Source organism: Apteryx rowi, unplaced genomic scaffold (assembly GCF_003343035.1).
Source record: "Apteryx rowi isolate R43461 unplaced genomic scaffold, aptRow1 scaffold_270, whole genome shotgun sequence".
Classification (NCBI taxonomy): domain Eukaryota; kingdom Metazoa; phylum Chordata; class Aves; order Apterygiformes; family Apterygidae; genus Apteryx; species Apteryx rowi.
Window position 1 is genome coordinate 625,348 of NW_020449086.1, and position 24,741 is coordinate 650,088.

General features: G+C 40.8%; 1 protein-coding gene across 2 annotated transcripts in view; it reads right to left on the reverse strand.

Annotated features, from left to right (window-relative positions):
• Window positions 1-19,299: 19,299 nt before the first annotated feature.
• Window positions 19,300-24,741, reverse strand: part of ARHGAP24 (Rho GTPase activating protein 24) — a 244,367-nt gene continuing 238,925 nt past the window's right edge. For both annotated transcript variants that reach the window (XM_026068474.1, XM_026068473.1), the window contains exons 9-10: window positions 21,774-22,842; window positions 19,300-20,039 (exon numbers count right to left, since the gene is read on the reverse strand). In XM_026068474.1, coding sequence (XP_025924259.1) covers window positions 19,796-20,039; window positions 21,774-22,842 — 1,313 coding nt within the window. In that variant the 3' untranslated portion in view covers window positions 19,300-19,795. The remainder of the gene's footprint in view (window positions 20,040-21,773; window positions 22,843-24,741) is intronic.

Sequence of the window (24,741 nt, forward strand, 5' to 3'; positions counted from 1 at the left end):
AATAATAAATAGGAAATAATAAATTTCCTAAGCTCCTAGATCAGCATGGTGATCTTTAAGCATTTGTGATCAACACCCCTCAAGTCAAGACAACTAGATATATTCTTTAAGTTATCAGATGTGCTTTCATGCACTGATACAAGCCTTCACTCAGCAGCACTCTTAAGTATGTATTAAGTACCGTTAACTTTATTGGCACATAATCTATGCTGCGTTAAACGGGGACCTATGTAAGACAATGTCGTAGCCTCAGGAAAGTATCCATTATGGAATTTTTGAAGAAACGATAGTCTCCATTCACTGATACTGGTACCAAGTTAAAAATCTGTATTAAAATATGCTTTCTTAACCTTAGGCAAGGTTAACCAGTCTATCGGTTTCTATATCCAAATTTTTCTTGGAGGAAATGCTGGGTTACAACTATTATTTTGAGCATGCAGGAAAGAGAATTATCTTTCTCTTCTGATAACGAACCAATTCAATTAAATAAATACGAAGCAAACCCCCAAATTTAATTGGAAACCTTCTAAAACACATTGGGGAATGTTAAGGAATAGAGTTTGAGTAGCTGCCAGACAAACAGTAGGAGGATGAGCAAAGCAAACTGCTCTGCAATGCACGGAAGGTTATGTTGATAGCTAGCAGAAGAAAATCACACCTTTCCAACAAGCAAATTCTGCTGTACTGGTACAGAAGAACATCAGGGCAGGAATATGACTGAACCCCATGTATCCTCCTGATTGCTGGAAGGCCTGAACAAGCCTAAAAATGTTAAGAATAAGGTAAGCATCCAATTAAAAATTAGGTAAGATAGAAGAAGAATATAAGATTGGATTTTTCAGGAGAGAATACCAAGTCATGGATCAGGGTTTTGGCAGCAGCCTTTGTCACACAGGACTTCTCCCCCACTTTTTTTTTTTTTTTTAATTGCATTCTCAAACCAGACCGGAGGAGAGCTTCCTTGCTTTTCAAAAAGATTGAAGGAATAATGTAAGCAGAACCATTTGCTCTGAACACACAGTACATAGTGGCAGAACTAAATAATCACATTTCACATGACAAGGTCATATATTATTACAGAATGGAACATTTCTAAGGTTTCCTTTTTTCGGGGAAGTCTCACACTTCTTGTGACCCTGGAGCAAAGACAGTATATTTGCTGAGCTTGCTAACTCAGACATTCCACTGAAAAGCCACAGTTATTTTCCTTCTTTCCCTCTTATGACTTTGTGCACATTAGATATTTAATACCTCAGTGCTTTTAAGTGTCTCTTGAGATTCCTCCTCATTTGTGATTGCATATAATTCCCATTAGTGCAACATGGGTCTTACATTCATAAAAACATCAGCAGACAGTTGATTTATAGGCTCCAATAGCTTAAGATAAATATCAATAACATTTTATATTTACATAGTACTTTTTATTCTGAGGGACCAACAAAGCACAGTAAGAACAGGTGTGTAAGCGCTGATTCAAAACTTTGTACAAGAAGCACAGCCCCACGGTAGGACCCATGCCTTCCCTTGAACCGCATTCTTTCCCATGTAAGTCACCTTGCTAATTCCTTTTCCTGGATCATTTGTATTGCACACCACAGCACGTAACACATCTAAGTTGGGCAACTGGGCACCTGTCTTGTGAGAGAGGAAATCTCTGTGGTCAAAGCAAATGAACAAATTGGTTGATGACCAAAGTGACCTTATTAAATGTTCCAACACTGTTGCAATTTTGCCTTGATTCTGCACAGCTAAATCCCACCTCCTTCCCCCCCCCCAAAATTCTGTGTAAATAGTACAATATGATTACTCTTGTCTGCATTTATGAGATGCAACAAYATGTTCTCCCGTTCACTAACTAAAATGACTTTTCCTAATGTGCACTGCAGGCTGTGAGGGCTTAGTTCTTCGCTGCATTGTATCAGTATTCAGATAAATTGCCTCATTTACAACATCTTTTCTGTTGTAGTGGCTACTACAGCTAACCTTTGATAAGGTTATAGATTTGATAAGCATAGATAGTTCCTGTGAAAAAGTGCTGTGGTTCCTGGAGGGAAACTGGAAAGAATACAGGGTCCTTTTATACAGCTCTCTGGAAGTCTCATTTATCTTTTCCATTTCAGTTACAGTTGGATTACCTTCAAGTTTTCATATCATTGTGTGTAAATTATTATTCTCCAAAGAAAACCCCCGTGGGTCTTGGAACCATTTCTGTCCTCTACGTTTATAGCAAAAGCAAAATTCTCCCTGTGAGATAAGTTGGTGAGACCAGCCTTTCCTTCAGCTACATTAGTTTAGAACACTAGTAATTCACACACTTAAAAAGTTTCACGTGCCCAGTAATGGCATTCAGTGTCAGGATCAAATACTTGAATTGTATGGTAGAAAGCATTTAAAGATAGGATTAAAAAAAAAGTAATTGTTGGCTTGATAATACACTCATTTAATTTCAGTAGGACACATGTCAATTCTTGCTAGAATTTATATACATGTGAACAGCTCAGGGCTTCAGGTTTTATTCAAACACGCATTTCCTGAATTTGGATCACTGCTATTTATATTTGCAAGGTTTATTCTACAGATGCATTTCTCTTTGCGCTAGTCATTTTCTACAATATGGTTTCATCAGTGCATATACTTGGTCTGAGTAGTTAGTACACTACAAAAAAACTGAAAAATCAATTGATTAAGTGAAAAGAAGCCCAGAAAGATTCTAGCGATAGATATCTTTGGGAAAAAGATATTTACAATTGCCTGAAAACTTCCCGAGCACCCTTTAAAAGGATTTCTACCAAGTGTCAAGTGAAGCTCCAAAGAAGCCCTCCATGACGCCCTTCCTCTTGTGGAGCCAAAAAAAATTAGCATGTTTGGAGTCTGCCTTGAAGATGGAATTTGTTCTTGTCAGGTATTTTTCATTAAGAAAAGAAGCAGCTTTCTGCTGTGCAAGGAAGTGAAATGTACTTTCCAAAGGTAGGAAGAAAGCTTCTCTGACAACTAATGCCTCAATGTCTCCATGCAACTTCTGTATAAAAAGAAACAGTCCGTGGTTCAACTGATTTGTTTCCTTTCTACATTTCTGGGCACTCTCAAGCAGTTATCAGACTTTTGTTTCGGTGAGAGAGCCCTGTATGCACCTGCGGCTATTGGAACAACTATCTTGCAAGTAGCACTAAAATGGCCTGCTTAATGAGGTAGAAAAAGAGGCGATACAACCTGGTACAGAGAAATTTTCCAGTATTGTATCTCAGACACCCAGTTCTTAATACAGTAACCTTTTATCTGGCTTGTTTTTTACTGCCTTTCCCTGCCCCATCAAAAAAAATATAGGATTTTCAAGTATCTRTTGAGTTACAAAGCACAAACTGGTATTATCTCTACTTTTCTCCACAACTAATTCATTTCCTAAATACATAGCTATACAAATCTAAGAGATGCCTGGCTTGTCTTCCAGAAGAGCCAGAAAATKGAGTTAGTTTTATAGGATAGAGGCTTTGGGGTCTGTATTTCCATTCCTGATGACTTGTATTACAACATTTCTTATAATGAAGACAGTCAAGTAATAAAAAATCTGCTGTGTAGAGCTATCACCCTCATGAAGATGCATTTATCAAAGACACTTTAAGCAATTAACAATAAGTCAAGCTGATCAAACAGTAAATAGATTGAATTAGCCTTTAAAATAATGCAAGCAATAAGACTATTACATGGGAGACTGCAGTCTTCAGAGGGTGGGGAAACACTGAAGTCCACTTCAGAAAAAAAACACCTGCTCATCTCTAAGCACATACAATATTTCAGACACAAATTAAATACAGTGTATCATGTAATAAATACTCAACTTTTTTTCCATCATTTTGAAGCAAGAGGCCATACTCTGCTGTTGCAATTTGAAGCATGTCTGATTAAGTGTAGCATCTCTCAATCTTTTCATTTTCTTTTCTCACAGTTTTACTCTTACTAGAGTTGTGCTTTGAAAAGAAAGTATTTTATTTTATTTTATTTCTAAAATCTGAGCATATCTAGTCCAGGTAGATTAATAAAACATTTTCAAAAACACAATAAAGCAATGAAACAGTGCCTATAGCAAAGTCCTTTGACACACCAGTATGGAAATTTCAGCTCTGTTTCTGCTCTATTCTCTACTCCTCCACTTCATAAGGAGGAAGCAGGCTAGACATTACATGAGCTCCTAGTAAGAGTTTAGCATTTAAGCTGAAATTCCTGGTCAATCCCCCTTTAAATTGGTGAGCTGTTTGACTGTTTCAGCTACAGGCCCCGTACCCACAAAGGGTAGGCCTCCCTGCTTCCCCATGCTGGCCAGTTCAGCCCCGAGTGCTCTGTGAAGGAGATGACAGGCTGCCTGCACGCCACTGGCATGGTCGTGCCAGCGGTGGGGTCTTTCCAGGTCAGTATCTGCACTCCCAATGAGCACAGATAATCCACCTCACAGCTTCTCTGCAGTGCTGCGCCACATCRGCACCATCCTGCTGCTCTGCAGCTGACAGTAAGGACTGCTTCACAGGATATATACATATTTTTTATATATATATGTATGTATGTATGTATTTTTTTTTCATTTGGACCTTAAAAAAACCTCTATAGTTTTTCTGTCTTTGCTCAGGTCACTTACACCAGCATTTTTCATCCTGCACCAGCTTCTTGGTGTCTGTGCTGCCTTCTCTTTAAGGCAGCCTCTGCTTGTGACAGTGGCAACAATCGCAGCCCACTGCCAGCAGGGTAACATCTCTCTCACCTTCTTGGTGCTTCCCCCTCCCACACACACCATGTGTTGTCCCTTCCTCCCCATTGCCTCTCTTAGTCCTTTTAGGCTGCCAGTGGGTATTTCAGTTTTGGACAGCCAAAAGATAAATTACCTTGCCAAGAACAGACTAAAATAGTCTGCAGAGCTTCTCGCTGCCATAGCTGACTAGCAGTTTAAAGACTTCCTGAGTACCTTTATGTTACATTGTAGTCACTTAATGCTAGGCAACCCTGCCTGACACCTTAATTATCCAGAGCTAAATTCTGCCTGATTTTGCTGCATTTTAAGTGCACCTATGTTTCTGTCAGTGCAGCTCCGTGCAGTGTTGGGGGCAGGATCTACCACAGTGTGGTAGGCTCACATGGGCTCCTGGTGTTATGTGGAGGCAAGAGTCTCAACAGGATGGATGTGTTGGCCTCATTGCTCTTCCCCACTACTGAACGCATGGTTGGCACATATCCCCACAGCTTATGGTTACAGTTGCGTAGTTCAAGATCTTAATTTGTTGCCTGAAAACTCTACAAATACATGTTGCACAATTACAGRAAGGCCACTTTACAGCAGCCATGATGTGTTAGTCAAACTTTAACAGCACTGAGGGGTTTGGAAAGCAAAAAAACAAAACCTATTTCCTGGGTTAGTGCAGTTACTGTTGGTAACTGTGCTGTTGGCTGCTCGCCATTCAGATCTAAAGGGCTGCATTAGCAACCATGTGGATTATATCCTTTTGTAGTGACTATTTTTATTCTGGATGGCATAACACTCCTTTAATAACCCCATTAAAACTGTATCTTTAAGCAAGATAAGAAATTATACCTTTTTGAAGAGATGCCATTAAATTTTCTCACTGCCCATATGCCACTTGATATGCTGATGTGCCTTACTCTCACTATAATAACCTGTTGGCTATACACTCCCTCTGGTATAATATAAGGCAAATTACCATGTTTTCCAGTGTCAGCCCCGATATGATGGCTGCTATTGAAAAACTATTTCCATCATACTGATAATGCACTGCAATAATGTTAATGCTGAAAGTATATTATTTATAGTATGAAAATCAATATATGATATTGATAATATAATGATATTAACAATTATTGTATAGATAATAAATGAGAGACATTTTGAAGACAAACAGGACTATGGACTATGAATTGCACTAAGCATTTGGGGAGAAAAATTATTGTACTGCCTTCCCTGAATCACAGATCTCCCCCTCAAATCATGCCAACCTGTTGTTTCCTACTAAGACTCCACTAAATGAGGTGCARCTTCTCTCTTTCCTGATTCGCCTCATGATAAAAAAGAAAAAAGAGATTTCAGAAAAGAGAAATTTTACTTTCAAAGGTTCTTGATGTCAAGTTAGGGAATATTCATTGTAAAATGGTGCTTCTGTGTTAGAGTAAAGCAAAGATATATTCCACAAAGTTAAAAAGAAAACAGTAAAAAATACCAACTCCAATATGTACCTGTAGGGTGTATTTCTATCTGTGGAACAGGAGATGAAAGTTTATAAATAACTGTTATCCTAAATTTTCTTAATAGCTAGTGTTTTAAACAGCAATAGAACAAAATGTTTGATGTCTTGACACCAAAGATAATTGATTAGCAAATACATAGGATATACCTCCATCCTAGGATGACCTTATGAGCTTGAAGGCTTTCTAGTAACTATAGCCTTGCCTTGAAACACCTGTACTCTACGAAATGACTATACATATTTTGCATCAATACCATATATGACTTTATGTTATTATAATTCCTGCTGCTCCAGAGTAAGGGACATTAAAAAAACCTCAGCAACCCTGAAAAATCAGTGCCAAGAATCAGGAAGATGAAAACAAGACTAAAGAGATGAACTACTGAACAGCCAATGAGACAGGACTGAGAAGACATTTTCTGGATCTTGCCTAAGTAGAAAGTTTAAACAGAAAAAGAAAAAGGAGGGGGGAAAAAAGGACCATTCGTAAAAGATTTACTATCAGTAAGTTATAAAGGTAAACTGTCACTAATCTGTTGAAGAAAAGAGAGAATATTGTTCTTCCTAGAAGCGTGTCAGAGCACGTTATGGAGAGGGCAGGCAGCACCAGGAGGCTGCACTGGTGGAGCAAAACTCAGAGCTCCRGAGCTGGCAGCAATGCTGCCTCATCCTTGCACCTTCAGTGGCGCTCCAGGCCTCTCTTTCCCCAGAAGCTTATAGAATTGAATGGGAGAAGAATGGAGTGCTCGAGCAAACGATCTTGGGACAGCAAAGAAAAGAAAAKAAGTGAAGGAGACAGGAAAGAAACTACAGAAAGAACAAAAGTTGCAAGATGCCTCTTGGCTCGAGAGGCAAGGGAGGGAGGGCAGGGGGAAACCCAGGCAAGCTGCRGGTAATAAGAAAGTGCTTTTGAGCTATGGAATGTGACTGACTTGTTAGGCTTTAAGAATAACAAATATATGGAGCATGTGTAAGTACAGAGAGAGGCAGGGAGGCAACTGGAGAATAAATTAAAAGGAATCACTAAATCTGTGTAACTGATACAACCAAGAAATATTTCCAGTTTACTCAGAAGGTTGTTACTGGGAGTTTTGCTGATACTATCTGTGTCAAGATAATATTCTTTCTATTCAGGTGAAACAAGTCATGCTTGTATCACATTATTAATAAGCTGCAAACCTCTGGGGGACAGAAACAGTGGGAAGAAGCTGAAACTGCAATTCTTGTACTAAATCACAGGACCCAAGTTACTGCTCAAAAGGCAAATATCTGTGTTGAATAATAGGATACAATACACTCTCACAGTGGTTCAATGTGCATGTGCTTATGCATATAAGACTGTGGGATTTAAGATGATATTGTGGGATTTAAGATGATATATGGAAAAATTTAAGGAAAAAAATAGCTGTTTCACTCATAAAAAGCCACATTTAATGGTGGAGAGCCTGCAATACCAAGTGTGAGAAGCCAGAGAAGTTACAACTGATATATGGTATCGCTTGGTCTAACCTGATGCCTATGCAAATTTAGAAGATTTACACATAGTTGCTAGATATAAATTGGCACAGAAGTGGGCTGCATGGATTGTTTAATCACCTTCTCTTCTCTACTACAGTACTGTGTGCTGAGCTTTCATTGCTGCCCTCCAGGCTAAATCTCTGTAAGCCATTCTTTAAAATCCCATTTCTTTTGGCCTTTTTTTAAATGATGTTGCATTGTCAATGTGTATTTATTGACTAAATGAGCCACACTGGTTACACTGAATTAATTTAAATTCAATTTGCAGACAACAAAACAGAAGTATTATCCTCTTTCAGTTGTTTATGCTGCTGCCTGACCCAAATCCTATTCTCCTTACTCAGGAAAGTTGTCCTGTTGACTGTAGGCCATGTTTGATCCTAAGTAGAGTCATTAAGAATTGGATCAAGCCCTGAGCAAATTAGGGGAGACTGTGTTTTCCTTTAACCTCACATCTTCTCTTCCATTTCCATTCCCTACCATATTTTATTAGCAAATATTTGCTGCTGAGCAAAACCTCATTCTTGGATATACCGGTGCCATTCTGAAGTAATGCCATTTAGATTATTAGAAAGGCTCCAGATTATGCTTGCATACCCACCAGGGAGACWTTGACTTGTCTCCAATCAGCAGATAATTTATCCTTCTCTAACACACAGGGTCAAAAGTGTCAATGTAAAATGGCTCCAGGGAAGCCTAGGCTTCGCTTATGTTTAAGCCACTGTAACTAAGGATGGAAGATAACAATAAATTTGCATTACTGTAGCATTAGGGACTTCCAGTTAAAGATTACCACTCGCAGTGCCAGCTATCATATGAACATGAACACTGTGGTCCCTATCCTGAGATGGGTTACCAATTTAACTGCAGCTTCACACTCTGAAACAAAATCATCCTGCTTACAGAAAGGTTTATTTTTCTGTGTCCAAAACACAGCTATTTACTCTCTATCCCTCTTTTTTTAGGTAAAGATTTTATTTTAAAATCAGTGCAAAATTTACACATGATGTTTGCAACTGATTCTCTTCTGATTTTTTATTCCTTAAGTAAGAAATCAATGTTTTCAGCAATTATTTTGATCTATGTTGATCAGCATGGACATTAATCTCCTGCCTAACTATCAAATTTTATTGCCTTTGCTGAGTTGCCATGTATTTCATTCCACACAGTAACAAGTAGATTAACTGAAGTATTGAAAAACATGACTGAAGTACTGAAAAGCATGATTTGCCTGAGGCATGTTTCAGTGTGTAATTATGGTACTACTATAGTGCATTAGAATTATGAGCGCACACAGAGTACAGGGTGTATCTAGGTCTCACTCAGACCAGAAGGTTTGGACCAGGAAACAGAAACTAAAACTGTAAGGACATCTCTTTTTTTGCCTGACAGAAAACTCAAGTAAGAGAGAAGCAAAATTCAAGTCATCTGTTTAAATCTTCTCTAAAATTGCGCAGAAGCTACTTGTCAGGAAAAAAAACATGTCACATCATAAATCCACAGCACCTGCTGTCAGCACTTACCTCTAATGTATATTTAATTAAGGTACGTAAGACTGAAACTCATCTGAACAAGTGTTCCTAAATTATATACTGTCAAGGAACTCACTTCTGTGAGTCAAGGAGGATTTCTCCCCAGTTCCCCAGCTTTACATACAACAATCATTTCTAAACCATGGCACCAGTGTAGTTATAATTTCTAAGTTCTTATTCAAATTCTTTTGGCCTAGACCTACATAGCCCAGTCATGCTCCCTGGTTTGATGGCAAAAACTGCTGTGACTTCCATAGTAAGAGGATTAAGCCCTACATTTTTAAAGTTTGTATCTGGGAAAGAACAAGTAATTTAGCAATCTTGACCACTACCTATCACTTTTTACCTGCAGAACACTGGTTCAAATTCAGCAGCACCCAGAGGCATATCTGATGGTGATCAGATTCAGACTCAAAATGCACACCTCAGTAGCAAAGGACCTTTTCTCAGTATTTAACTTCTCTGGAGTTCGTTCCCCATTTCCACCACTCTGCACACATGTATACCTCATAGCTAACTTCGCAATCACTTTCCCTGCAACTCAATTACAAGCAATAGTGTCATGAAAGCTCAGAAGTGAACCTCGGCTGCGCTCTCCCTCCCACTCTCTCTTCCCAAAGGACCAGCTCTCACTGAATGTTTCCCAGCAGGGAACTAACTGGGGTTGTCAACCTACAACAAACCTGTTCTCACCTGCCAGCCACAGTCAGAGGGAAGGCAGTCCCTCCCTAGCCATTATCTTCATTTTCGTATGAGTGAAACTCGAAGCTGTAATGCTCTTAGCATGGATCCCAGGGCTGGGAGTTGGCAGTCATCCTTTCCAGTTGCATTAACACGGCAGGCTCAACTGCAGCTGGGAACTGCCAGAGACTCATCTCTCAGTGCCTGTGGCAAGCTACCCATACAGCAGCATAAACTTATTTCTTCTGAACTATTCTTTTACCTTTAGGTATACAGCTAGCAGGTGAGGTGCATCCTTCTCTGCTCACCTCTTGTCTCAAAGCACATTCCAGCCAGGTTGCCTCAACTTTTCTTCTGGGGCCACAGAGCTCAGGAGAGATGCACAGGGGAGAAGCACTGGGGCTCTACCCATACAGTTCTGGTTATGTCTACACTGTGAAGGAAAGATGTCCAAGTGGCCTTGCCTGTACTCTCCCAGGAACTTGAAATGCTGAGGAGCTTGATGCATATTACTGGAGCTGGTCCTGCATGGACCAAACCCGCTCCAGAATAAGTCCAGTAATACTCAGACAGTGCTGCACGCCCAAGCTTACAAAGCCTGCTTTGCCACATGGTGTATTGGCTGGCAAGTCTGCCTGGCCCTGCAAAGTACTGCAAATTTACCCAGGCCCTGCTGGCTCCAGTGCATGGAGTAGAGAAGTAGTCTTCACTCAGTATGTCCTCCTGAGCTGATACTAGTTGCGCTCCACCTCCTTCCTTGTTAGGCAAGGTTTTTAATAGCTTAGTGTGCTTTTGATCTTAGATTTTGGCCTTGGGAAAGACAGGCCTGGCTGGCAACACAGAAATAGATGAATGAATAGTTCCATGAACTGTTCTCTTAATGGCCTTTGGAATTGCCTCCAGAGATGCTTCATCTCTGTCAGGGTTCGTATGCTGCCTACTTTCCCTTACAGTCTCCTTTGATGTAGGTCCCTTTAGTCAGGCAGAAGAATATCAATTAAGTCAACTGTGATACACTCAATATTAATACAAAATTATACAGGTATCTCCTTCATTATCCACATGTGCTATTAGAATTAGGACATGTCTACACATGGGAATTACTATGGATATATTCAGGTGGGAATTTGCTGTTTCACACAACTCCCTGTGTAAGCTCTCAACATTATACAAAGAACACATCAACAAGACTGAATCAAGCAAAGCCTCACCACAGTGCTCAGTCTAGGTTTAGTGTGGCTACAAGAAGATCTAGCACTGTATTAGTCATTCTGCTCTGCCAAAATCCAGATGCTGTATTTCAGCCTGGTGTAAAGAAAGTGCAATTAAAAATACCAGTCTCTGGCATATCTTAGCAGTGATGTCATATGACTTAGCATTTTCTATTGCAAAGTATGCTGAAATGATCTGCAAACAGTGTTATGTGCAACAATCACTATCCCTGCCACTGAACTATAGACTACATTTCAGTAATCTGAAGCTAAAAAAAAAAAGAAAAATTAAACCAGAAAAAAACCTTCTATCTTATTGTTAAGGTCAGAAAAATGGAGAGAGCACCATACTGATTTGAAAAGCAGAGAAAAAAATGGTGCTCAGAATCACCTGTTCTGGACTTGAGCTAAGTCAGCTCCTAAGTACTGTACAGTTAAAAAATTACAGCCATGCTCATAATAGTATATAAAACATCACAGATTAGACTCCAATAAAGTTCTGCTGAACAGGAATCATTTAAAAAGTCTTTAGCATAAAGAGAGTAATACACACAGAGGTAGAGAGGATTTTCTATTCTTGCGTTTGGGAGACTCAGAAATGGAACTGTACTGCATACAAAGCTCATTATCCTGGATCCTTTAGGGGAAAAGTGAGGAATATATTTGCATCATACTCATTTTTCTGCCTTCAGAAAGTTTTGGACTCTCCACGATTACTGTAACAATAGAGAAATTCGTTTGTTTTATTGCTGACAAGCATTCTTCCAACAAAACTAGACCACCACCAGTAATAGTAAATACATGCATTACAATAGCACCTAAAATTCTAGTAGGAATGATCCTCAGCTACTACCATTGCTTCCTAAACCTCTACAGAGCTATGACAATTTATATCAGCAGGGTACCTGCCCCATATGGCTTTGTTTGCTGAGAAGTGCTGCTCTGGAGAGGCTAAACGATGGTCTGAGGGCCATCAGCAGTTCCCAGAATGCTTGCTGGTAATCCGCAGGTTATGGTCTGACCCTTGGTGCTCACTGCCTCACATTCTGCTGTTACCGCAACTACTGTCTCAAGTACTTCTCCACGTGAAGAATTCTCATTGTTATCACACAGAACTGGTATCAGCAAGGAAGGCAGTCTGTGAAACAGTCTATCTCACTACTGGTGTCGGCACAGAAAGTAGTTTAGAGCAGAAAAAGCTCTGAAAGAATAGTGCAGCGTTAACTTTGATAACCTTTTTGCTGAGACAAACTTTTAGAAAGAATGCAGCACTTAACTGAGGGCAAATTACTACCATCTACACATGGCAGCTATTTCAGGCATATTCACTTCCTTGTTCTCCTCATCCCTCCTGTCTGTTCCCTCTATTTTTGCAAGCCCACATCAAAAGTGTGCATGTTTTAATTTCATTTGTCCCATTCCTCCTCCCCTCCACACACACCTTCTTGCAAATTTGCAAGAGGTGCAGAGAGTCTGCAAACACTCTTCTCTTCAATGGGCAGACTCCAGAGGGAATGCAGAATAAGAAAGGAAATTAATAAGGAGCTTCACTCAGCCAGGAAGGGTTGGAATATACAGCAGCTGGAGGCAACTCACTGTTTTGACTGGATTGTCAAAACATTCAAATTGGTGTACCTATTTAGTGTCTCCTTATCCCACCTCTATTCCATCCCTCCAGGGATGCTATACATTGAACATTTGTCAGAAGAAAAACTCTTTAGCAAATTGTAGCTTTCTCAACAATTTTTGGACCCTCATTTTGGCTAATGGATGAAGTAATGCTTACATATCTTTGAGCAGTGATCTTACCAAGCTCCTTTCCTCTTCATTCATGTGAAAACCTAAAATGTCAGTTTTGCATATCACTTAACATAACATCTTTTATTTATTAATTTTAACATTGGGGAAACTTGTTTTGTGAGATGCTGAAGGAAAATAATTCAGCAAAGAATTATAATAAATTCTGCTGTTGCACCAAAACATACTCCAAATTTCTCACTAACAGAAAGGAAGACAAACACTTTTCTGAGCAAAACATAAGAATTTAACATTTAAAGGTAAGGCGTCCACTTACCTTTAAAGGTAAGTGTCCATACCACAATTCCAGTCTACCATGCAGAGGCATTTAGGTCACCCACYCCCACCACAACGCTCTGGTGATGTGGCTGGAGATGGGATTAACAGCTCTCAGTCTGATTCCTTCTCTTATTCTCTGTTGTCCACAGGCTGTTGCATTCTGGTAACCTGCTTTTATGTACGCATGCTGCCCTGAATTTACACTAATGAATGTAATGTAATGTAATCATGCCTTGTGATTGAAGCAAAACGTTATTAGCTCCTGGGGGGATTTCTTCCACCATCTGTATTGATGACCTAAAAGTGTCGTCTTTGTATAGATGAGTAAGGTGCATGAGGCAAAGAGTGCCTCTGTGCTAGAAGGGCTGAGCTATTAACAGCAATTCTCAGCTTGAAGCTGTCTGGTGGACTACAGCAGATTATTAATTTTGGCAGTTCACATAAAAACCTGCAAGACAGAGGTGAAAGCAGATTTATTATTACAGCTTCTCATAACTGAGACATAAAACTCTCTTAGTGTCCTCTCGTGGTAAGTAACACTGTCAACTCTGCCTTAGAACATCACCTGTTACACAGGTTAGTGATAAAACAAGGGTTATCTCAGCTAAAACCTCAGTTTCATTCGATACCTTGACCATAAGATGCCTGAAAACAGCTACCTTCATAAGATATTGACCATGCAATAATCAACAAATACTCTGCATGAAATCCTCAGTTTTTTCCAGCGCCTTCAGGCTCAAACTCCTGCCACATCAGTCTCATGAGCAAGTCTTGCTCCTTTGTCACTCCAGTGCATGAGAGGGAATGTGGTTATATCCTTTGGCTGGTTACATACCTCAGTATGTCCTCTCCGCATTGCTTCTTCTGATCATGTCTGTGCACACACAGGTTGGGAAAGGCATCTACAACTCCACATGGGCTGGACATGCCAATGGGGACAAGGCAGCAAACTGGTTGTGGGCCATGTAGAAATGGCATCATACAGTCAAGGAGAAGTTACAGATGTTAGAAGAGTAGCATTTCGTTATTTGCTTCTGAATGTAAGAAACACTGAGGATTTTGTGCTTTTAATTTAAATAAGTAGGACGATAATAGGAACATAAAGGAGACAGTTAAGGACATGAATAAACGTCAGMACCACAGCCCAAATGCTGATTAAGCCTCACCCAAAGCAGAAGTGTTACAGGTAGCCACTGAGACAGGGAGAGAGGTTTGATACTTTGCATAGATGGTAATGGCAATAGACATAAGTTGTTGGTAATATTTTTAAAGTTCACTATGCCTGCTTCAGTCTCCCAGTCTGTCTGGATGGCTTCTGCAGAGAGAATGAGGTGAAGTCTTGTCCTGGGTCGCAAAGCAAGGGATTTGGGATATCAGCACTTACCCATATAATCTGAAAGTTGAACATTCCTTCAGGAACTGAACAAGGCAACTGCTGGAGGGAAACATCTTTTCAAAGGCAAAGACGAGCTTCAGACCTAGACAATAACAGCAAATCCTGCCCAATATGAGCTTCTCAAAAATTGTTTGAAGAAACTCGTAACAGTATGGCCTCATGACTGTTTAAGTTAATTCAAAATGGCATGGCTACACTGAGCTTGTCTGATTCTTTACTGAGCCAGCTCAGAGACCTCAATTGCCAGAAAGCTAACCCAAAGAATAGCTGTGCAGGTTCAGCTCCAGGAAACAATTCACTATGGCACAAGGTTGGTGCCAACAGCACTACAAAATAGGGTACAGGAATAGATGGGTGGGAGGATCACAGCAAGCAGCAAGGTCGGCTTAAACTCATCAAGGAATCCCAGCCAAAATGAGCAGGGACAACCCTCCCCCTCCCCCCCGAAACCTGAACAGCTGACCTGCTCCCAGGGTAACAAAGACTTTCCAAGAAGGCGCTCTAAGAAATTTTGCTTCTGTGTCCAGGCAATTAAAAATGCTAACTAGTTTTAACAACTGTAATTGTCTGACTGTATTGGATACTAATTGTTTATCTTTTCTTCCAAGACTAAATCCTCGTTTCAAAGCAGATAAAGATCCCTTTGATAGAGCCATTAAATAAAACAGAAACTCTGTGAATTGTTAGCCTGTAACGAGACAGAAGGAGCCAGGCGCTCTCCAGCCTAACCATGCAGTATCCTATACAATATTCACATAGGGAACCACCTTCACAGAGTGCCTGAGAAATACTGCAAAAGGCTAGGTCTCAGAAAGAAAATGTGTCAGGGCACATCTGCGACCTGGCTAATAGTTAAATCATCCATCTTTCCATGTGGAATTTTGTCATTTTGCTTCTGTTTGTTCACTTTATTGTTTTCCACCGAAAACAAGATTTGCCTTTAGCATAAGCCTGATTTGCTTACTGCACTTGGGACCACTTCAGGAAATATTCTTGATCACGCTTGACTACTTACCTGTTCTGTTGTTCTTTTAAGACTGCTTTGGCTCTTCCATGTCTTTCTTTTTATATAATTTTGCTTTTCAAAAAGTAAGTTATACACACTGTCTTATAAAATGCAGAACTTTGAAATTCTTTGTTAGGCAGAACTGCTGGACCATATTAAGTTTTGAGAATGAACATGGTATAAATATGCAACAAGATATACAACAAGTTTTTTACTGGAATTTTTAAAGCGCAAGTACAAATGAGCGGGGAATAAACCGTAATACTGACAGGTCACAGTCTAGCAGACTTGAGTGTTCTCTTTAGTTTTATAGCTGACTTGCAGGACAGATTGGACAAATCTCTCAAACTCCAGAGCTGATTTTTCTTTCTCTGTCAAATAAGGGTATAGAACTGCCTTATAGAAAGGCTCTAGCTTCCTCGAGATGAATGCACAAACTTGAGTGCAGGAACACATGCCAGGCTTCAATACAAATCATGCACACAGAAATTAAGTATTTCCAATACATTGGTCTATGTTAATAACTTTAAGAGTCTTCAAAGAAAATCTCAACTGCTACAACATTTGTGAAAAATTTGCCTCTACTGTTCTACTTATTAAGCTTAAACATGAATTTCAGCTACAGAAAGTATTTGCTGCCATCATCACTTCATATTTTGCATTTATTCAGTAACAGACACTCCGTAGGCACCTACTGCTGACCCCACAGCTCCCTTGTCAGTGTTTCCCCACTAAAATCTGCTAGATTTCAGGGTAACTTCTAGTAAGAAGACTCTGATCTAACATAGGAGAGAAAGGCTGCTGTGTATTTAGCAACAGTAGGCAGTGGGTGTAACTACTTGGAAACTTTACTCTTTCCTGTTTTAGTCCTTCAGGAACAGAAGCCTTGATTTTTTTTCACTGCAGGTTGAATCACATGGTATCATTGAACCACGACCTTTAAAAAGAAGTCCAGAAGTTTGGAGGCCTCATATTCCTTTCTGGGTAATAATGAGGACTAACCTCTTCTCATCAATGTATACATGTGGTTCCTGGTCATGTCAACAGGAGTTCAGTATGCAGCAGGGTTGTATTGCTGATATGAGTTCTCAAAAACCAATTTGGTAGCACCTGTACTTAGACTTAACAGAAACAAATTCCTGGATCAATCTGTGGGGGGAAACAAGAGGAGGCAAAGTAAGATTTTCCTCATGAATAGCTTTAAATGAACAGTGGGAGACTGGTCAATCTGATTAAATATTAAAGGACAAAACTGCCTCATGCAAAAAGCACCCTGCCCTAAAGAAATAACTGCAGTAGCATCATCCAATCTGAGTGAAGATGACAATCCACAAAAAGCACAATACAAAAATGAGGATGATCTACATAACAGCTTTGAGCAAATGTGGAGATATTTCACTGAAGTAGTTTGTCTTATAAACCATCTTAGGCATCTTGAATGAAAAGACCTTAATATAAGCAAAAAACACTCTGAACTGCATTCTTGACATTTGTGGGTAAGCCTGGGAGGAGATGAGGAACTAACCCTCAGAGAGCAATTGCAGACCAGGTATCTGGATTCAGAAGCAAATGTGTACAAAAACATTGTTCAGCAAATAAGGAAAGCATGCAGCAGACACAGATCACTGGAAGCTTCCAGTTTGTTCCTAACAAGACCAAGGATAATCAAAATTGAACGCGGCATGCTAAGTAGATGGACTGTAAATACCTTCCCCTCTACAATGTGTACTGTATAGTCCAGGGTATTTGAGGCAGATGCGGACATGCAAGTGAAATTCCTATTCCTGGTAAATTCTGAGTAAGTAACAAAAATAACATTTTATTGAGGAGTTGTTATTCTTGCCACCATATCAGATGATACCCTTAGAGCAACACCTTTCCCACTGCCTCACTGGCCGCCCTCTGCCATGCCTGTGTGGCTCAACCCTAGATCCTCATTTATGCAAGTCCTTCCTAACTAGTCTTAGGAATGCGTTTTCCTTTAAATTTTAAGAGATCTTGAAAGGCATAGGGAATGCTAGAGGAAACCGAAAGGGAAAAACTTGGTTTACTGTGAGTGAGGAAGCAGGACTTTCTCCATCTCAAGATACTGCTGCAAGGATTAGTATGTATCTCTATCATGAAAGAATGAATTCCAATTAAGAAAATATTTATCACAGAGATTTCATTGTCATGTCAGCAGATTTCAGATTTTACTTAAATTCTGGATTGACTTTGAGGCCTGCTGTATCAGATATCAAGACCTTTCTCATTAAATATAGAAATCAGAATTAAAATAGTGATCAGTTTCTTCTCTCTCACCACTGTGTGGACATTTATGATTACTGCTAAGTGACATAAAACATGCTCTTCCCTATTACCTTGACCTCTCCCTGTTTGACTTTTTCTGATTTATACTCACATTGGATGTGCACTGGAGATGTTCACAGTAATTAGCACAACAGGGGCCATGACTGGGGCCTCTGAACCTCACCAAACACAAATAATCCATCCACAAGTGCTGTGTGTCATGCTCCACTCTGAGTTATATTTCTCTGAAATATAAGCTTTGTTTGCTTCCCAGTACAGCTCCCACATCTGAATAATATTTGTGTAATGTACATGCCATAATCAAGACTGTTCTTTGTTCTTTCTCAAAGTTATTTCTCAACTGGAATTCAAAAATAACTGTAATATATTTAAGTGACACTAGAGGGAAGCCAAGATGTCTGACACCCATTCTTTAAAAATACAGCTTGCAGTCCTAAACACAAAGTTAAAAACAAAAAGTCCTTAACATGGTGTAGAAAATACATATGTTAAAGAAAATACATATATTATATTTGCTAAATATGCCAAATGGATTCTTACTTTACAGCATGGTTTTGCTGTTCCTTTTTTCTTTCTGCATGCTGTTAGGATGCCCAGTCTCTTCCCTCTGGCTGTTCCCTAGCTGACACTAGGAACCTGGGTGCTTTCCCAGTTGTAACACTTGACTGTAGTCTCATGAAGCATTCAGAAAGTATGATAACTTGCTAAGTATACACTGTAAATATGGGTGATTAATGTTCATGTGTTTTCTTCCTCATTTGGTACTTGTGATATGGTTGCCCTGGTAATTTCTACTTTGGTCATCAGTTCTGTTGTTTTTTTGTCTTTAGCACCTGTCATGCTGCTAAGGCTATCAGGATGCCCATGGAACATCCCGTCCGCATGTTCCTGCACCAGCATTAGAGAAAGGACCGAGGTTCCCTGGACCATGGAAGTAAGTCAAATGCGAGTACGGTCAAGGCACAACTTGTTTGTATTCCTGCTCCGAGCTGCAGTGRTCATGCACCGGGGCTGTTTTAAGGTACCCCCAAAAGCTCTGACCGTATGACTGAGTTTCCCTTATATTCCCTTTCCCCCTCCTAAGTTCTTACCCTTTACCACCCTCATCCCCTCCCAAACACACAGCCTGACCGTGTTTACCCTTTCCCTGTTGAACCCRATTTTGGTGACTCATTTGGTGTTTATGATACGGTTGCCCTGATAATTTCTACCTTGGTCATCAATTCTGTTAAAATAGTACTCCTTTTGTTACCTATAGTGTCCTGCTGTTTCTCATGCTGCTGTCTTGTTAGAAGCGCCGCAAATCAGGGTTAGCCATCTGCACGCATACCTTAATGTATCTGTTTATCTTCAACCCCCAGCAAGAGGGGTAACAAAACAAACAACAAAAAAAACATTTGATATACAAAATAAGCTGATGGTAACACAATGCCAAAAATAGCTTATTATGTTAAGTGCAAGGGAAAAAAGCCTTGATATAAAGCTTGATTGCAACAACATTTCAATTTACCAGTTTAAATACAAGACTTGCATTAAAATATTTCTTGAGATACATCTCTCACTCTCTAAGGTGATTTTTTTTTTAATTTATATACACATATCCAGTTGTAACACTTAACAGTAGTCTCATGAAGCATTCAAAGAGTATAACTTGATAAGTACACACTGTAGATATGAGTGGTTAATCATCTGTATGATTTCTTCCTTCAAGGGTTTATAACATTACGTTGAGTACTAGCCTCAGACAGGTGACCAGCCACCTGATACAGTATAATACCCCCACAAGCCCTTCCCCAAAGTCCCACAGTTTACATTTCCAATGCTCACTGGATCCAGATGGTGTTGCCTCTTTCTGGTCTGCGAGGTTCCACTGTCAGGTCTCCAAAAGTGGAGAAAAATTGCTCCATTTCCTTCTGCAGCATGTCATTCCTCTTCTCTGCATCCTCCTTGGCCCGCTCTGCATTACGCATTTTGATTTCTACCATTGTGAACTTCTTCCGCTCTTGATCCAGCTCTTCATGCAGGGACATCATTTCTGTCTCCAGGGTGAGATTTCTCTGCTCCAAGCTGCAGAAACAGGAATAAAAGCAGACAGCTCCTGAGCAGCACTCCTCACTGGCTTACACAGAAACACAACATCACAAACTCATGTGCATGTTTATCTTATTTACAAAGCTTAGATTAAATTTCTGAGAGGCGTATCTGCAAACAATGGCTTCACCATTGATTCATTACCATAGTGTAATCTCTATTGCATTTAGAAAATGCATGATACCAACTACTAGTAAGGTGTACGGTAGCTCCATCTAATTCTCCGGGAAATGGTTTAAATAAGCCTTTTACTTCTGGAAGCGTTGACTCCCATCTCCCACTATAGTAGCCCTACTGTCACGTATAAGGTCAAAATAATGCCCAGAATGCCTTTGTTTCACAGCTAATCTCTCTTCTTCAGCTGATTTATCTACTATATCTATCTGCAAATATGGATCAACAATTCGAAAGATATTGCAATCAACAAGGTTTGACTTTTGTCTAAAAAAATCACCATATTTTGGGTCTTCTGAAAAGTATCAGGGATGCTAGTGGTATTACTAAACAGAGTCATCACATATGTTAAAAACTGCACTGAAACTGAAAGTTGTGATGTAACGGGGAGACTTCAGTTTTCTGGGCACTGTACTTTCACTGAGAGCTACTGATGCCAGTAGCTCTACACGCAGCGATCCAGCTATGGCTTGCAGTGTCAGAGGTACCAGTGCTAAGGGCTTCTGGAGAAGAGTTCCAGTATTCTCCCAGTCCCCAAAACTATGGGTGCCACAGAACCAAGGCGCTGGTTTCACTGAAACATGATGATCAGTTGCCACTCTCATTTTCTGGAGAACAGGCATCAACTAATTAAATCACTTTGAGAGCTGACTGATTTTGTCAGATTCTACAGAAACTCACAAGGTTCTGACTTTATTTTTGGTGCTAATGGGACAGTGTATCCTAACTGAGGAAAACGATTGCTCTGAAACAAAACACACAGAATCATATCCCAAGAGCAATCCCGTATGACAACTCTGAAAGGCAAGAAACCCAGCAGAGAGCACCAAGTGACTGCAGCTACTGCAGATTTCTAGCAAAGCACTATTTGAACAAGTTTTGCAAAACTATGCTGAAGGCTGGTTTCAGTTCTATTTGTTTTTATAAATCTTATTTCAAGCCTGTATCAAGTCACAATATGAACTGAAAACATGACTAACACCAAGAACAGAATTTTTTTAATTGCTATAGGGCTTTTTCCTATAGCTATTAAATACATCAGCCATGTTTTTGTTTATGCCACATGGGCTGCGTACAGCGACAAGGAGTGCTCCTCTCTGTGCTCAGAGCAGTCACAAGCATGGTGACTGCAGACACCTTTCTTTTCCAGCCACCAGCTTCAGCCGAAAGGGGCTCTCCCTCCTGACCAGGTGCTGTGCAGATATAGCAGGATAGACAGACTGGTAAGTGTTACCTATTCTACTCTGAATCAGAGGTCTCCAATAAACAAACTTTCAGAGAGGAACTGAGGGAGTTATGAACCTGGTTCCTGTCACCTTCTGGGGGATAGTAGCACATCTAACTATTTGTGTCTCCCAGAAGACTTCTGGTGCTGTCTGTGCTGGGCACAGTGATGTGGGAACAGTAACTGTCTAGCTGTACCGATTTTTTGGCTTTCAAGTCAGAGCCTGGGGTGCATAGGACAGACCTGAGAGGGAGTGTTTCTTGGTTTTTCTTTGCGAATGGTAGTCAGGTGGTAGGGCCAAGCTGTGTTACCTTTTTATCCTTGTTTCATACTCTAGCTTTTGCTTGGCCATCTCTTGCTTCAGGCTGGACACCAGGCTGTGTAGAGCGCTGTGATTGTTGGTACTGTTGGCCACAAAGGTTTCGCTGTTATCACTGCTGCTGGTGGCCCGGCTACTGTGGCCCCCGACACTCCTTCGGTCACTTTTGTTCTCATAGTCTCCTGGATTAGAGAGGTCTTCCTGTGGTGGCCCTTCCAGCACAGAGTCTTCAAAGTTACCCCCATAAAAGTCCTGCTCAGGGCAAGTGGTGGTGGACGAACGACAGGAGTTGGAGTGCTCAGGGAGCGATATTTCGCAGGAGGATGTTGACCATGTGGCACTGTCCACACTCTGTTTATCATCAGAATTCACCATGGAGAACTGCTGGTGGACATTGTCATAGGTGGAGAGCCTGTTGTGCTGGCCTGAGTCACTCACCGACTCCTTTTGCTTGCTGTCCCTCAGTGTGACATAGCCGTTGGGCACCCAGCCCGGGGTCCGGCTGTTGAGGGTGTTGCTGTGCCCGTCTGTGCTGGAAACGCCCATCCGCACCCCTCCATTCTGCACACTGTGTGTGCCCATCTTAGTCACTGGTCCTTTCAGGGATGACGTTCTCCTGGTTTGCAGGGGACAGTTTGGTAAGGTCTGGCTCTTCTCGTGACCCTCCACAGAGCTGCTGAATGATCCATTGGTGACTATGCCGCTGCCTTTATTAAAGGCAGGATTTTTTTTCACTGTGAGAGGTGGACTTCTTGTGACATCCAGTTTCTGGATGCTGTTCCTGGGGCTACTTGTCTTGCTGCCTGGCAGAGCAGTGGGAGACCCATTGTCAACGCTTCCCCTTTGGGGAGACTCAGGTTTGTCCCAAGAACAGCGCCTCACTGCTGACTCCTTGGTGTTGTTATTTTCTTTGTTCTGTAGCTGACCCACGATCGCTTTCTTTGGCATTTCATTGTTGTTGTTACACACTTCAGGGCCCATCTGAGGATCTGCATCCTTGGGAAACAACTCTTCATGTTTGCTTATCATCACTGACATTAGCTGCTGGACTACTACTGTACCTGGAAGGAGACACCAAACACATTGTTATTAATGGCTGGTTTTGTTTAAGGCATAAATATATTTTGGGGGTCAGATTCCACAAATATTTAGTAAACATTCAATTTATACACACATTTATCCAGTATGTCCATCTGTGTAACGCACTGAATGTTTAACACATGCCTAGTTAGCCTTCAGGCCAGCCCATCCTATCTTTTTTCCATTTTCCTACCATCATGGGTGAGACAGAGTACACAACCCAAAGTGGATCTGGATACCAGGGTTTGTTTTAGAACCAACGAGATCAGAGCTTTCAGGCTACCTGATTATCTCACACACTCCCTCACTCGCTCCTCCCAGTGTTGTGTTCTGTAGGTCTCAACTTCATTTGCCAGCAGGGAGATCGTCTGGGAAGGTCAGGGAGGAAAGTTATGTTGGTTCATGCTGTGCAGCTGCTACAGTTACCAGTCTTGGGCATTACCAGTCAAGGGCCCTGGACATCCCTCAGCATTTGTCTCCACGCATCTCCCTGATACCCACGATCTTCTCCTACTTCCAGGATGTCTTCTCCAGCCAGGATCTTCACCTTTGTCCTTCTGGGCCTGCTTCTTCTTTCTGAGACCACTTCAATTTTTTGGGAACCCTTCTTTTTGGCACTCCCTATTCTTTCCATCAAACCAAGCACATGGGTTTCCCAATCTAAATAGTCTATGTCCAGAAGCACAACGCATGATCAGCCTCCTAATTGGTGGTTCTGTACCCTGTCTCTTTATTAATTGGAGGATTTGGGACATGCCACTGTTGTTTTTTCCAGGTGTTGCCAAAATACACAACCAGCCCATACTGGCTGCAGCTAGCCAGTAGCAGGCTTCTGCTTGAGAGTTTAGAAGTTCAATTTTGGCCATTCACCCACCCATGCACAACTATCTGCCACCTGGTAGCGGTAACAATTTAAGTGATTTTTTTTGCCTACAACACCTACTCAGGACAGCAGCTGGTCCCCACTGCTGGTCAGAGAAAGGTGTGGCAGTCAGTTGGCTGTTGCACCTTGGGCTTCTCTGTGTACTGCCTCTGGTGCACTGACTGGCATCCTGAGAGCAAACCCACGGTGAATCCATTCCCTGCCAAAACTACTCATCCATCCTGGTGCCACGTGTTTTCCGCTGTGTAAGACCYGCTCATGTGGATAATAAGATAAACATAGGAGACTCTTTTCTAGTGTAGCAGGGCATGCAGCAGGCCTCACAGACACCCTGAAGAACTGCAGCTACTGCAAAGAAGCCATTAGCATGACAGTTAACTGCATTCCAAGACAGCAGAGAGAGATAACAAATAGCAAAGAATAACAACATCATTTTAAGTGATGTGTTTCAATTCAACATGGCAAACATCCTTAAAACCGAAGTCCCATTCTGGCAAACCACTTGTATGTAATAGCTTAACAGAAAAGGCACAGGCAAGGGTTCTGCACTGCCAGAACATTGACATTTTAGTCTTATGGAGCAAAATAGGGCAGTAGCGTGACAGAACTAATTTAATGTAAATGCCTTTAACCACTCGGGGTGAGACTGTGAGCAACCAGGAAACTGCACTGTAATTGACAGATTAGCATTTATAACTGGACTTGGGGTAATAAAGATGTGCTACTGTATTTCTTTATTTTTTAAACAGAGCATCATTAAGATTACTAATAATCTTTCAGGAACAAGGTCAAGTTACTTATAATAACCACTCCAGTTTAAAGCTCCTAAACAGCTTTCAGAGGCATACTTTGCTCTTTTAATCAATATTTTCCCATTGTGTAATATCATTTCACATCAACTACATTGGAATATTCTGGGCCTTTTTCCCCTCACCCCTTTAAAATACAACCACTAAGAGCCAATTCAACATAAATGCTTGATTTTTATTTTWTTTTT